This window comes from Culicoides brevitarsis, chromosome 2 (genome assembly GCF_036172545.1).
Source record: "Culicoides brevitarsis isolate CSIRO-B50_1 chromosome 2, AGI_CSIRO_Cbre_v1, whole genome shotgun sequence".
Classification (NCBI taxonomy): Eukaryota; Metazoa; Arthropoda; class Insecta; order Diptera; family Ceratopogonidae; genus Culicoides; species Culicoides brevitarsis.
This window is the reverse complement of record NC_087086.1, coordinates 16,461,717-16,476,370: the sequence shown is the minus strand read 5'-3', so window position 1 is coordinate 16,476,370 and position 14,654 is coordinate 16,461,717. Positions and strand designations below refer to the sequence as shown.

General features: G+C 27.0%; 1 protein-coding gene across 2 annotated transcripts in view; it reads left to right on the top strand.

Annotated features, from left to right (window-relative positions):
- LOC134832576 (tyrosine-protein phosphatase Lar) overlaps positions 1 to 14,654 on the top strand; it is a 62,661-nt gene that overhangs the window by 26,626 nt on the left and 21,381 nt on the right. For both annotated transcript variants that reach the window (XM_063846641.1, XM_063846640.1), the window contains exon 4: positions 10,449 to 10,736. In XM_063846641.1, coding sequence (XP_063702711.1) covers positions 10,449 to 10,736 — 288 coding nt within the window. The remainder of the gene's footprint in view (positions 1 to 10,448; positions 10,737 to 14,654) is intronic.

Here is a 14,654-nt window from a genome sequence, read left to right as displayed (position 1 = left end):
CATTCACTCCAGACTTACAAGATATCAATATCTCTCTTTTGCATTTATTTTTATATACATATTTATTGAAAATGCATGCAGGAAGCCAATTAAAACAATAAATATTTCCATATATTGATTCTTTTTCATTGGAAAGTTTGTTCGGAAAAACTTTGATGAACTAAATTTATGTTTGTACATTTTTTTCCTGCTCTCTTTACGTTCAGCAAAAATTGCAACTAAAAATTAAGGTTTGAGGTTGAACGCAACAACAGAGAAAAATTTTAGTTGCGAACCACCGACATTGATCACTTGCAGATTTTAGGCAAATAACGCTACTTGCTTGCCTGGTGAATAAATATCGACGTTAGCTGTGTGTTAGTTGTGACAAAGAGCAATCTGGTGCAATTATATTTACTGTTGTGCGGTTCCATTTACTAAATATTGGTTCAAATTAATCCTGTCTCATCGATGGATTTGTTACGGCACAAAGTTTGTCGTTTCTCGGTTTGATTAGAAGACGGAGGAAAAAGTTTGCGATCTTTTGTTTTATTTTTAGAAAATAAAATCGATCGAGAAATTATAGCTTGAGATGGAATGGTTTTACACGGTATTGAAACTTTTAGCTTAAAATATTTAGTTTTACAAAATATTTTGTAATTAATTTTAAACTGTGTATTTTTTTTAAATTTATTCAATTAAAATTTTTTACTTATAAATTTTATTAAAAAATATTTAAAAAAAAATTATTTCAAAAAAAAAAAAAATAAATAAATAATATTTTAATTATACATATTCATTAAAAGATATTTAATAGAAAAATATAAAAAAAATTAACAAAAAATCATTTAATAATCAAAAAATATTTATATTTCATTTAACAAAAAAAAAAAAAAAAAAAAAAACAAATAAAATAAAATAATACAAAATAGAAAAAAATAAAAAATAATCTGTGAAAATATAATTTTTTGACAAACTAAGTATTTTTAAGTATTTTTTGAATTTTCTGATTCGAAAAAAAATTTTTTAAATTTTTATTAGATAAACAAAAGTCAAAATTTAGGAATTTCCTTTTAATTTTTGTAAAGTTATTCAAACAATTTTAATTTAAAATTAGTTTTTCCTCATTTGAAAAGTAAAATTTATGATTTTTTAACCAACAAGATCTCTTAACTGATTAAAATTTATATAAATACCTACTTTTATTTGCTCTCTTTAAAAATGGCTCGATTTTTTCTGGCACATAAAAAATACTTTTGGGCAAATAAAAAATTCTTTTTGGCAAATGAAATTAATTTAAAATCTATAATCTAAAATTTACCTTTTTGGTGGATAAATGTAGCAAATAATTGTTTGATGTGGCATTGCTCGTGATTCCTGATTAAAGGTGCATGTGTCTCACTTATTTGCACTCGAACCCGTAACCCGTTTGAATTCAATTTCGACTAGATGCGGTGAAATGTTATGTACATAACGGAACCATTCCCACGAGATAAATTTGGTACATGCGACATTCATACGTATGTTAATTAAATTTTGGGAAAATATTTGTAAAATGACGATAACAACAACGACAACAACGATATGATGATGATAAATGTTTATCAGAGAGACATGGGTAATGTTCTAATGAAGATAACTTCTCTTTCTTCGTCTCAACTTTCATTGTTGTTATATTGTCATTAAAAGTTTCAAATATTTCCTTAGTGATGAATTTTGACATCCAGGAAATTTCTCGGTTGGATGATTTCTTTGCAATTGAAAAAAAATGAAAATTTTATAAAAAATAATTTTTCCATGGAAATTTGCACAGATCAAAGTTGACAATCTTTTTAATTCCGCCTGATTTAATTTTTCGTCTTGCAAATATCAAATGGCGCCACTTGATGATTCAACTTAATAACAATTTTCCCCCAAAAATGGTATTTTGTCTTAAATCTCGTCTCGAATTTCCTCCGTAGGTCGCACATGCAAAATGTATCGTGTTTCGTTCCCCAAGTTTTCACCTGTCATCATGTTTCGCACTAAACATACACGAGAAAACTCATAATAACAATAATATATGGCACGGGTTCATAAAAATATGAGAACCTTTTGGTTATCGCATGTGAACGTTTGTTGCTGTAAAAAAAAATAAAAAGGAACACCAATAAATTTTAATATGCTTTGTTCCAAAAAAATAAAAATAAAATAAAAATACGACAAGGATGGGAAATAACTGAGAAATGAGCAAAGCAGCAAAAGGAGGACGACGTCTTCAAATAAATTATCTTAATTTACACAAGTGCCATACTAAGCATTTTTCCTTGCCACATGTCTTTTGCTTTGCGTGTGTGTCTGAGATTTTTGTTGGGATTATCATGAGTCATGTCTTATTTTCTGAGCAATTTTCCTGCCATGCTCCTTTGCTGCGTTACCTGTCTTCGCCCGTACCTGATTTTCAATGAATAATAATAATATTTCATAAAAACATGTGTTTCGACGTCATCATTTGCATGAACGGCTAGGGACCGCTCTTGCAATTCTTTCTACTTACCTTTGCTAATAAAACCAAACGTTCCTTTTTTATTTATTTTATTTTTTGGTAATTTATAGAAATGCAAAAATTCGTATTTTATAGTGGGAGGTCCTGCAATATTTTCTCTGCTCTCTTCTAACAATGCACAGGAAGGAATCTTCTTTGTTCTTTATTTGTTCCAAACAAAAAAAAATTCTCCCATTTCATGCCAGGTTGCTTTCAGACAATTTTGTTTAGGATTCTTTTTCATTGTCTTGTAATAAATATTTTTCAATTTATGTAATTTTATTACCTGGATTACATAGAAATTGCAATAAAAGGTGATTTTAATAGGAAAAATTCTCCTTATTGAATGGAAAAAATTCTATCGGATTGCAAGTGATATTTAAAACATATTTTCTTGTTTTCACATTTAATACGGAGCTCAACGCATTAGTATTTTTTTTTTTAAATAACATTTTGTTTAATTTTCATTTTTGCATTTTGATTTTTTTAAGCAATTAAAGTGTTTTGATGAAATTTTTTTGTTTAAATTTTTAACACGAAATACTCTGAAATCAATTTTAAATCATCAAATCTCAATGTAAATACCACAAAAACTACTAAAATATTCATTAAGGGCCCAAATTGGTTAACATTTTGTCATTTTGTATGAAAAAGTATTTCAAAACTTTTTTTTGTTTTTGAAAAAAAATGTTTTGGGACATAAACATCGGAAAAAATTTGGAACGGCCTAACTAACTGAAAAAAACTAGTTTCCATTGATTTAATTAATTTTTTCCAAAATTTATTAAATAAAATAAAATAAATATAAAAAATAATTTAAAAAAATATTATATTATTTTTTCTTTAATTTTATGAAATATCTTAATTCTTTTTTTTTAATTTTGAACGTTTTTTTTTATTAAAATAAAAATAAATTAATTAAAAATTTATTTATTTTTTATTAAAAATAATTTATTTTTTTTTAATTTAATAATTTAAAAAATATTTTTAAAATTTAGAAAAAATAAAATTTTAATTTAATTTTTGAAATAATTTAATTAAAATTTATTTATTTTTTTAATAAAATATAATTTAAGAACATATCACTAATTATTATATTTTAGACCATGAAATTAATTCTAATCTAAGAAATTTTGTTATTTCGTGGAATTCATTGTCCCAAGCGTTTGTTATTTCCTTGTTGCAACAACAAAAAATATTGTTGTAATAAATTCGCTCTAATAAATAACGAAATAAATTCAGGTGGTCGACTAAGAAAAATAATGTAAAAAAGTGCACTACATTAAACAAAAATATAAAATAATAATAAATTAAATAATAACAAAAACCTAAAAAAAAACTAAAAAAGTTGCAAAAAAAAATTTACAAATTTAATGAGTCTCACTTGAACAAAAAAATATTTTTTTTTGTTAAAGGTCAATTATTTAAAAATTCTATTCATTCGTTGTCTCCATCATCCCTTCATCGATTATTTTGCGATTGTCAAATAAATTCACGGAAAAGAGAGAAACGAGTCAGATACATTATTTATTAGATCATTATTATCATCGGTTATATTCGGAACGTTTTCATATGGCGTCGGCACGGGTACGTTACAAAGCATGTCAAGTGAGAAGAAGACGAAAGAATTTGACCCCGAATTAAAATTGATAAGGGGCTGGCATGAAATACGAGCAGAAAATAACTTTTTTCGGCTTTTTTTGGCAACAAACAACAAACACGAAAAACTACTAATAATCATAATCAAATGTGTGTAACAAGAAACAGTATTTCATGATAATAATGATCATAATTGTCCCTGTGGAACTGCCTGGTAACTCTCATGTCCAACCTACATTATCTTTTTACGTGGTTGTAATATTTATTTGTAAAGTCCATTAAATATTTATGCGAATATTTTCTGGAAGAGAGCAGAAAAAGAGAAACTCTTATCAAATATTCAGGAAATCTATCGCAGCAAATATGAAGTAGGTCGAATCGATCATGGCTGCAGAGGAAGAAACGATTAAACGCACATTCTGCTACACGAGTAAAAAAAAACACACGGAAACTTCTCATATTTCATAAAGGAATCAATCAATTCCCATCAGAACATTCCTTCAATCAAATGTTTTTCCAATATTTATCGCAATGTTAATAATATCTGTCTTACATTCGTTTTCCCGGTACGCACATTTTTCCATTCCGAGATAGATATTTTGTTGTTTGCTCCAATCACAAACCCATGATTTGCTGTCCGTCATGCTTAAACATCCACTTTGTACCTCTTTTGTTTCGATTATTTGCCGCACGAAAAATAATTGCTACGCTAAATACCGCGTTTGGCATTCGAGCTCATGCAAAATCATCTTATAACTAAATATTAACTCAATTACTGTCGGAATATCAAATGAGCTGGTCGAGAGTCAAGCAGAGAGGGGGCGAAACAGTCGACAATCGAAATAAGCATACAGGAAACGTACAAACAAAAAGTGAAAAATCATGCGACTCGCTCATTCATTTGATTTGTCACACACACTTCTTTTCTTGCCGTTTTTCCTTTTTTGTACACAAATCGTCTGTCATGCTTTATTTACGTAAACTAACGGCAGTAGTAGCAACAACAACAACAAGTCCGTGCAATAATAATAGCGACAATAATAATGAAGTAATATAATTAAGGTAAAGCTGGGACTCTGTCTGCTTGGCGTGTAATTTTTTTCTCTCTCTCGCTTTCTACGTTTACAATTTTTCATGCTTTTGTTTATCGTGTTGTGACGGATTTCGAAAAAAATGGGGATTTATTTTGTTTTACTGTCTGTCCTTCAGTTTTATGTAAAATTTCTAAAAAAAAAAGTTTTTTTGTAAAAAAAATTACTGATTTCTAATTAATTTTTTTTTTAAATTAAAAAATCAAATTAATTTTTAAAATTGTTTTATTTTTTTATTTATTTTTATGATTAATTTTATAAATTTAAAAAATCCAAAGAAGCTTTGACAATATATTAATTCAAAATTACCAAATATTTTTAAAATTTTATTAAATTTCAATTATATTTTTAATTCAAAATTTTAATCATTTTTAAAAAAAAAAATTTATTAAAATATTTCATACTTTCCAATATTATTTTTCTAAGACTCAAAAAAAAATATTTTTAATTTATGTGCTTTATGAATTATTTAAAAAAAATTGTTTATAAAAAAAATAATAATAAATTTTTAATAAATTAAAATAAAGAAAATAATAAAAATTTTAAAGGCTTGGTAAATTTGGACATTTTTCTATCCAAAATGTATTTTAACCAAAAAATATTAAATTTTTATTCCTAGTTTGTCCAAATGGAGTTTTTGAAAATATGTTTCCATACTTTTGAACAAAAAAAAATAATTAGGTCTCGCACATATTTTTATTTATTTTATCAATTTTCAAAATTATTTTTTAAACTCAATCAAAAAAATATTTTTAATTTATTTGCTTTATGAATGTTTTATTAATTAAAAAAAATTTTGTTTATACTTAAAAACTTCGAAAATTATTAAATTTTTAATAAATTAAAATAAAGAAAATAATAAAAATAAAATTAATTTTATTTATTAATTAAAAAAAAAAATTTTAATTAAAATAAAAAATTGTAAAAAAACTTAAATATTTTTCTTTACTTAAATTTAATTAAAAATAAAATTTCAAAAAACAATTGAAAAATTTAAATTTAATAAAAATAAATATTTTTGAGCTTTGAAATTAATTAAAAAAAAAAAATTTAATTAAAAAAATATTTTGCAAATTTAATTAAAAATAAAATTTCAAAATACAATTGAAAGATTTAAATTTAATTAAAATAATTATATTTGAGCTTTGAAATTAATTCCTTAATTTAATTACATAAATGAAAAATATTTTGCAAAAAAAAAGAAAAACGAAAGAAAAAAATATGTGAAAAAATATTAATATAATTAAAGAAACCCTACAAAAATCGAATTTGCGAAAAAATGCGATTAATTCCATTATCAAACGACATCCTTTAAACTCAAACTTGTATTTAATTAATACAGAACTCAAGTGAACGTGTAAGTGTTGTTAGCCATCCCATGAATGGACAACTAGCAGCTCAAGTCGAACAAAAAGCAATAATGATATTATATGTCGTAATCCGACTGTTTCCGTTTTTCTCTCCAATTTGAGGTGAAAAAAGCGCATGAAAGGAAATGAATTAGCCATTGGCACCCCTCAACGCAATAGAAAAGCATCATCCTTGCTCGAACGAACACACAAAAGCAAAAAATATGAAATTGAGGAAAAATCGTGTTATAAGTAAACTTCTTGTGTTTATTCACTTCTCTTTTATATCCAGATAAATATGATTTAATTAACTTTTTTTTTCCTCTACGAGCTTTCATTATTTTCCCTGCTTGTTGTTGTAATGTATATCTTCACAAATAGTCCTCGTAGCAACATCGTGACTAGGGAGACCTGTTCGAATAATGGGTCAAGTGCTAGTCAAATTTAATTCGCATGCATTGAGAGAGTCTTTTACTGTCAAACTAATGTGCGCCTTAAATCTGGGTCATCCTAAATGCCAGCCGTAAATGAATCGCACTGAATATGAAAAAAAAGGAAAGAAGAAAAAAACAAGTCAAGCTTTTACACGCAAAGCGTGCATGAAAATTCATTAATTCGATACCTTGTTCTATTCAGAGACGCACGGCACACCGTTACGCAAACAACTCTCTTTTGTTCTTTGCCCTTAGCAAACAATACAGCCGTCTATGATTTAGACTTTGTGCACCCAGCGTTCGCTTTGTGATAAAATATGAGACATTTTGCGCGCGCCGTATCAAAGACGAACCAGCATTTAATTTTTTTTCTGTTGTTTCCTCTACGACTTTGACAAACAAAAAATCTCAAATTAATATTAATTTCAAAGCAAAAAAAAATAAAATAATATCATCATAAATGCAAAGCGTAAAATGTCAACGAATGACGAAAAAAATATTAAACCGCGCGCACAAAAGTTTCTTCGATTTGCTTTGCCGCAAAATTAATGTGACATTTTAAGGACGTTCAACAAAACATTCAACTTTATGAACTTTTGTTACAAAGAAAAAAATGGGGTTGATTTTTAGGCAAAAAAAAAAAACAAAAAGAAAAAAAAAACAAAAGGATTCCAAAAGAAACATTTGAAAGCGCTTTCGACCTTGACGGCGACGTCGACAAATTTTCTGTCAAATTAAGCATTCCGTGATACGAAAAATCTAGCCGCGACACTGCCGCGAGCCTAACGAATTGCACAAAAGAAAAAATCGAAAGTAAAACGCACGCAGCGCGAAAAAAAAAGTGTAATCAATCACCTTTTACCAGGTAGGTGTCAAAGGTAACTGAATCCATTAGTGACGGATTGAAGAGCAAAAGAAAAATTTGTCGCGACGTTAAAGTAAACAGTGCACTTCGGGTCGACGTGTAAAATTTTTTCTTGTTTGTTTGCCAAAGCAGATAAAAAGCTTGTTAAATCGATGTTCTTTAACGCGATCATCAAGTGGGGAAAAAACATGTCCTTTGCCTGTCATTGCGAGTCTACATGAGAAATTTTTTTTTGCTCCTGTTAAGACAAACAAACATGTGATGTAAATTTTTTTCCTTCTTTTTCCCTCGTGAATGTCAGAAAAAAGACAGGAAGTGAACAAATACTCCTTTTTTTCCCAACAATTACACAAATACTTTGAAATTTGATCCTTTTTCAATGGCATGCCCGTCTTCGATTGAAGCATTTTTCACGGAAAATGTGGTCCATCAATCGTTTCACAGTCGATTGCGTCCTTTTTTGTTTGCATAAAAACCCGATTTTGTCTCCTCTGTTGTGTTCGATGAGACGAGCTTCGCATAAAATTACTGAAAAAACAAGAAAACATCATATCGTAACATGAATTTTACGGTCTCGATACCTTGTTATAAATATTTTAATAGGAAATTTTCTCAAAAAACAGACACTTGTAACCAGAATCTTTTTGCTCATTTACATTGAAAATATGCAAAACATTTTTTTTTTCTCGTGTTTAATTAATTTCCGATAGGTTCTGTCCTCTATAGTTAACGGAACACGAGGGAAAGAGAGAGAGAGCAAATATCCGATTTAATTACTCGGAAGGTATCTATTGCCTTTTCTCGTATTTCAGAGTGTGGCAATTATTTGACTTTTAAAATAATAAAAATGTTTTGGAGGAAAAAGGGAAGGAAAATGGAGATTATTATTTCATGCACATTCCTTTCCATTTCTCTCTCTTGTTTTCTTTTTTCGCACAAGATTATGTGTTTTTTTTTTAGTGTGCTGCGGACTCAGGTGCCGTTAACTTTGCAGCTTTTAAAAATATCACATACCTTTTTGTTATTAGCATCGTCGTTGGCCCCTACTTTAGTTTAAAATCCGCTTTAGTTTAGTCTTAAGACGGGATGTTGGCACCAGCTGTTGCGACGAAATGAACAACAAATTCTTGGTTAGTAGGTAACATGCCATCAAGAAATATCTTTCGTCGTTTGTGACAGAAGAAGTTTAAAAGTTGATGTGAAAAGGAATAATTTGATCGCATTTTTTTATTTTTTTTTTGTCGAATTTCTGGAATTGTTTTAAAATTAATTAAAATGTTTTATAATATTTTTAAAATAATTTAGTTTAGAAATCTTTAAATATTAAATATTATTTTTTTTAATAATAAAAACGAAAAAAAAAAAAATAAAAATATATTTTTTTTAAATATTTCAAAGTTTTATAAATTTAATTTTTTTTATATAAAACGTACGTTTAAAAAAAACAAAATACTTGATTTGATTTAAATAAATATATTTTTTGAGTATCTTGAGAGTTTTATAATAAAATTTTATAAATTAAATTAAAAAAAAATAAAAAATTTAATTGAATTAAGCCTAATAAAATTTAAATTAATTTTTAAATAAAATTAAAAGTTTTTTAAAATCAAAATTTTGTTTTAAAAAATTTGTGATATTTTTTAAGAATTATTTTTATAATTTTATTTACAAATTATTTTTTTCATTTTTTTTAAAATAAATATAATTATTTATAAAAATTTATTAATTTATTATAAAAAATGTATTATTTTCAAAATTTATTTTTTTACCTTTTTTTATTTGATAAAAATATTTTTCTGATTTTCTTTAATTTTTTTTTAAAGTCAATACGGACAAAAACTCCAATCAAACAAACCTTTTTTAATCAATTTTTTTCAAAATGCCTTCTAAAAAATAAACTATTATCTGCGAAGTTTATTACGTGTCTTGATACTTAAGTTCTTCTCGTAAACAAGTGACAAATGGAGATGCCTGGCTGTTAAATATAATCCACTTTTTTTGCAACTGATATCATTGAGACTATACTTTACAGCAAAAGTGAACGACGTCTCATTTATTTTCTCCGCTTTCTCCAAAGTTCCATTGAATATCTGGAACAATACAATTATTATGAAAAGCAAAAAAAAACTTGTTATCCTTACAATCTAGTGGTACATGTCATATACTTTATTATTTATGTTTTTAAAAAAGTGTAAAAAGGTAACAGTGAAAAAAAAATCTTACACGACGATGCGTTTTTTTATGCGAAATTTGAATAAATGCACGAAGTAAAAAAAAGTTTTTGAATTCAGGGTGAACGAAAGACACGTGTGTGCATCGGAAAGCTATTAAGTTGATTGCGAGAGTGCCGTGTGAGAATGAAATTGTCTGGATTGATGCTTTTAAGAGTATTAGACCGAAAAAAAAAATTTTTTTTAACAATGTCGAAACAAATACAAAACAAGTCATGATTCTCGGTTACAGATGTAAATTTTACGGATTTATCTTTCATTCAGTACTTGACACGTAAGTTAAACCAACAAACATGCAACAAAATGGGATTTGACTCAAATTTAGTCATGAATAGATTTTAATTTTATCCTTTTTTTTCTCTCTCTTGTTTCGCAGAGCCGCCAGAGATTATCGCACGTCCATTCAACCAGTTTGCTCGCGTGAATAATGTCGCGACATTTTACTGCGAAGCCAAAGGTGACCCGCAACCCACAATCACCTGGCGCAAAAACGGAAAACGCATCAGTCCAACGCAATCACGTTACACCATCACGGATCTAAATGGCGCCTCGATGCTCCGCATTGAGCCCCTTCGCTCGGGACGGGATGAGGCCCCGTACGAATGCGCCGCTGAAAATAACGTCGGATCGGACAAGGCGGAGGCACTGCTTGCCGTGTACGAAGGTAGGTTTTGTGTCGTCATCAAATCAAATTGTCATCATTGCAGACAAGTAGCTTAAAATTAATCCATTAGGGAAATCTACAGTTTTTTTTTGTTGTAGTTTTTTGTGTTAATTCTCTTCTCGTCGCTCGTACGTAAATCAAACAAAAGTGTGTACATGGCGATTAAACATTTATATTTGCACACAAACACACATTATAAACATTAACGGCTGACAAAAAAAAAAAAAAGAAATGAGAAAATTTTCATATATAAACACATTGTCACCTACCTTTATCCGTAATATGATAATAATGATGAGCTTCACAAAACACACAAGAGAATCCCTGTCTGCTTTATTCATATTATAATATGCATTGAATTTCTCCTCCCTTTTCACGCGCATTCATCAACAACGACATGGACATGAAAAGTTTCCATATATGACGAAAAATGACGAAAATGTTATTTAACAGCCAACAGCAAGCGAGGCAAATTATTTTTTTTTTAATCCCTCATTCACTTTTTTTTTCTCTCGTCTTCATTATAATGAATTAGTTTTTTTTTGTCGTTGCTTTATTCCATATAAGCTCACCTCGCATGCACATTTGCTTGATTGTATTGACATTTTTTTACGAGGTGTACATTAAAAAAATTACGATCCATCAAAAAGTGGCTTCTTGATTAAAAATTTTTTTTGATTTTTCTGGAGGTCCCTTAATGCATTCTCGAAAAAATAGGAAACAAACGTTAATTCACACACGCACACGAATATATCGAAAAACAAACATAGAAAACATTTTTTTTTAAATTACCCTTATAACATATTTTCCTATTTTTTTTCGAGCGACATTTCTTCAAAGACTTCAAAGAAAATTATTTGTGAAAAAAAATGTTTTTTTTTAAAACAAAGAAGCTTTTCAACGAGAAACGTTTTGCTCAAATGCTTTGACTCATTAACAGTTTCACGAATTAGGTGCCAGAGACAAAAAAAAAGTAATGTGTGACTTAATATTATTTAAAAAAAAAATAATTTAACAAATTTGATCAGGATTCACGACACGTTTTTTTTCGTCGCAGGTCTGTTTTTTTTTATAATTTAATCAAAAATATGAAAAGCATTCTCATGAAATTAATAACTTTTAAAATTTTTTTTTTGTGAAATCAAAGTAACTTAGTCGCATTTTATTTTTTTTATCAATAATTTTTTTAAATATTAATTAAACCTAAATTTTTGCACAAAATCTAGTTATTTTGTGAATAAAAAAAAATATTTATTTGAGGCAAGATTTTGAAATGTGAATCAGGATAATATTAATGGGAAATTTTTAAAAAAATTATTTTTTAAATTTTAGCTTTAATTTTTTTTTTGTTTATTTTTTTTTATTTTCTGATATTTTATTCTTGTACTGTTTCTTTGATTTTTTTTTTTAATTTTTCATTAAATTTATAAAATATTATTTTTTTATTTATTATTTATTTATTCATTTTTTTTATTTTTAATTTTTCATTAGATTTTTTTTATAAATTACGGAAAGACGCACATCAAAGCAAATTTAATTTGAAATTCCTTAAAAACGTACAGAGGAACTTTTCACAAGGTTCATATTTCATCATCATCAACGTATTTTACACCTCATTGATAAGACATAAAAAAATAATAAAAGTTGTAAATTTTTTCTCTCGAGCGATTTTTTAGTGTGTGCACTCCTCCGACTTGTTTTAGTTATTACTCATTCATTTCTTTACTGTTTTTTCTGCTTCGCTCGATGTCTAACAAGACATTCATTAATGAAATTGTAAGTTTATGACTTCTTATCACAGTTCGGGTAACATGTTTCGCTATTGTTGACGAGCGGTGTGAGTTCAAGCAAAACGGAGCCAGTGACTTGGTAATGGCTTGATTAGAAATTGATCATTTTTTTTTCCTTTCTTCAACGCCAAACAGTCAATTGTTTTCACACGCCATGCTTGGTCGCCAGCACGTCCTTTGTTGTGTGAAAAATACTGAAAAGGAGAAAGCACGAAAAAACACATTTTGAACTTTGTAATAATGTTTCCCATTTATTATTTATCAGTTTAATGTTCTTAGCATCTGGCACATGAATAGACATTATTTTCTCCTGTCTATGCACAACGCACAGAGACACTCTTGCATGTTTTTTATGCGAAAAGAAAACTTTCTTGTGTCTACCGCTCGCAGAGAAGAATACGTTTAAAACAGAAAGAAAAGACGAGAAAAGGAGGCAAACACAAACATAATGTTTATTAGAGACGACTTTTTAGAAATATTATAGATGAACATGAAATTGCTTGTTAGGAAGTTTGCAAGTCAAGGCGAAGCGATGTTGATGTAGTTCTTGCATGTTGATTAGAAGTTTTATGCCAAAAACAAAAAAGTGCATGTGTGTGAGTCTCAAGATCAAACATATTTATTTTAATGAGTATTTTTTTGAAATCAAGGTCTTCTTCTTAGTTAGTCAATAAATAATTAAATATTGATGCTTTAAGTCAAATTCAATAAAATTTTTATTTTTTTAAAAATAATTCTCTAAAAATTACTAAAAAATAATTATTTTTTGAATAAATAATTTCCAATTTTATTATTTTATTTGAATTCAGGTCGAAAAAATTAAAATATTTTTATTTCTTCCAACGTTTTCTTTTCAACATCCATCTTAATGGATATTGTTTTTCAAAATAAATTTTAAAATCACTTCAAAAAAGTTTCACTTGAAATTTTTACAAAAAATATTTTAAAAAAAATATTTCAACATAAATTCACATTTTCAAAAGAAATTTCTCAATACTAAAAAATTATATCTGTAAATTATCTAAAAAAATAATACTGAAAATTATGGCTTTAATAATTATAATTAGGTAATAATAATAAGTTATTAAAAATTCTTTAATAATAAATTATGTAAATAAAATACCAAAAGAATGGAAGAAGTAATTTTTATTTCATTTATCCGACTTGAATCAAAAAATAAAATAATATAATTCAACATAAATTCTAAATTTACAAAATCATGAAATTACTTCATTTTAATATTAAAACATTTTAAGTTAAAAAATTATTATGTTTTAATAAATAATTAATGAAAGGTAAATAATAATAAAAAAAAATAGTTTAATAGCAAAAGCTATTTATTTTAATAAAAAAAATAAGTTTTAAGATTTTTAGTGAAAAAATTTAAAATAATTTTATTTTTTTTAATTTTAAAATAAAATTTAAAATATTTGTTGAGCTAGAATACTCTGAAATTCACTTCATGTTGTAAATTAATCATTATCATGGATAAAGTTTATTTTGTGATGTACTTAATGTTTCAAAATTAAAAATAATTAAATTAGGTTAGGTTAAGTTTGAGGATGCATCATCACGGCCCGAAGACCTGAAAAATTCAATTAATCAACGTTACAATTGTGCACTAAAAATTTCAAATCCTCATTTGATTGATGCATTAAAAAAAATATTCAATCGGAAAATATTTCACAAAATTCAACAAACATTTTATTTTGCCTCTCAGCTACCTCTAGCACTTTAAAAACTTTAAACTAAAATGTTTCCATATTTTTTTCCATGATTATTAACTTATGTGAAGAGGTATTTGCAGCAGCGTGAGAGTAAACAATGGCATGCTACAATAGATTTAAAGTAAACTTCAAACTGTTTTTTCGAAATTGTTCCACAGAAGAACTCGAAGGCGACAGCAACACAAAATAAAATTTTTGAAAATATTGCACCAAAAAGCATTGAGGCACAAATTTTCCCTCTCACTCTTTTGAACGTAAAACATCGGCAGTACACATTTATCAGCAAAAAGTAAAAAAACATGAACATCACAATTCAAGTGTACTGTCTATATTTATTATCTTGTTATGTGTTGTTGAATGTTGAGCATCATGATGTTTTTACATTTTCGTCTAGAACAATT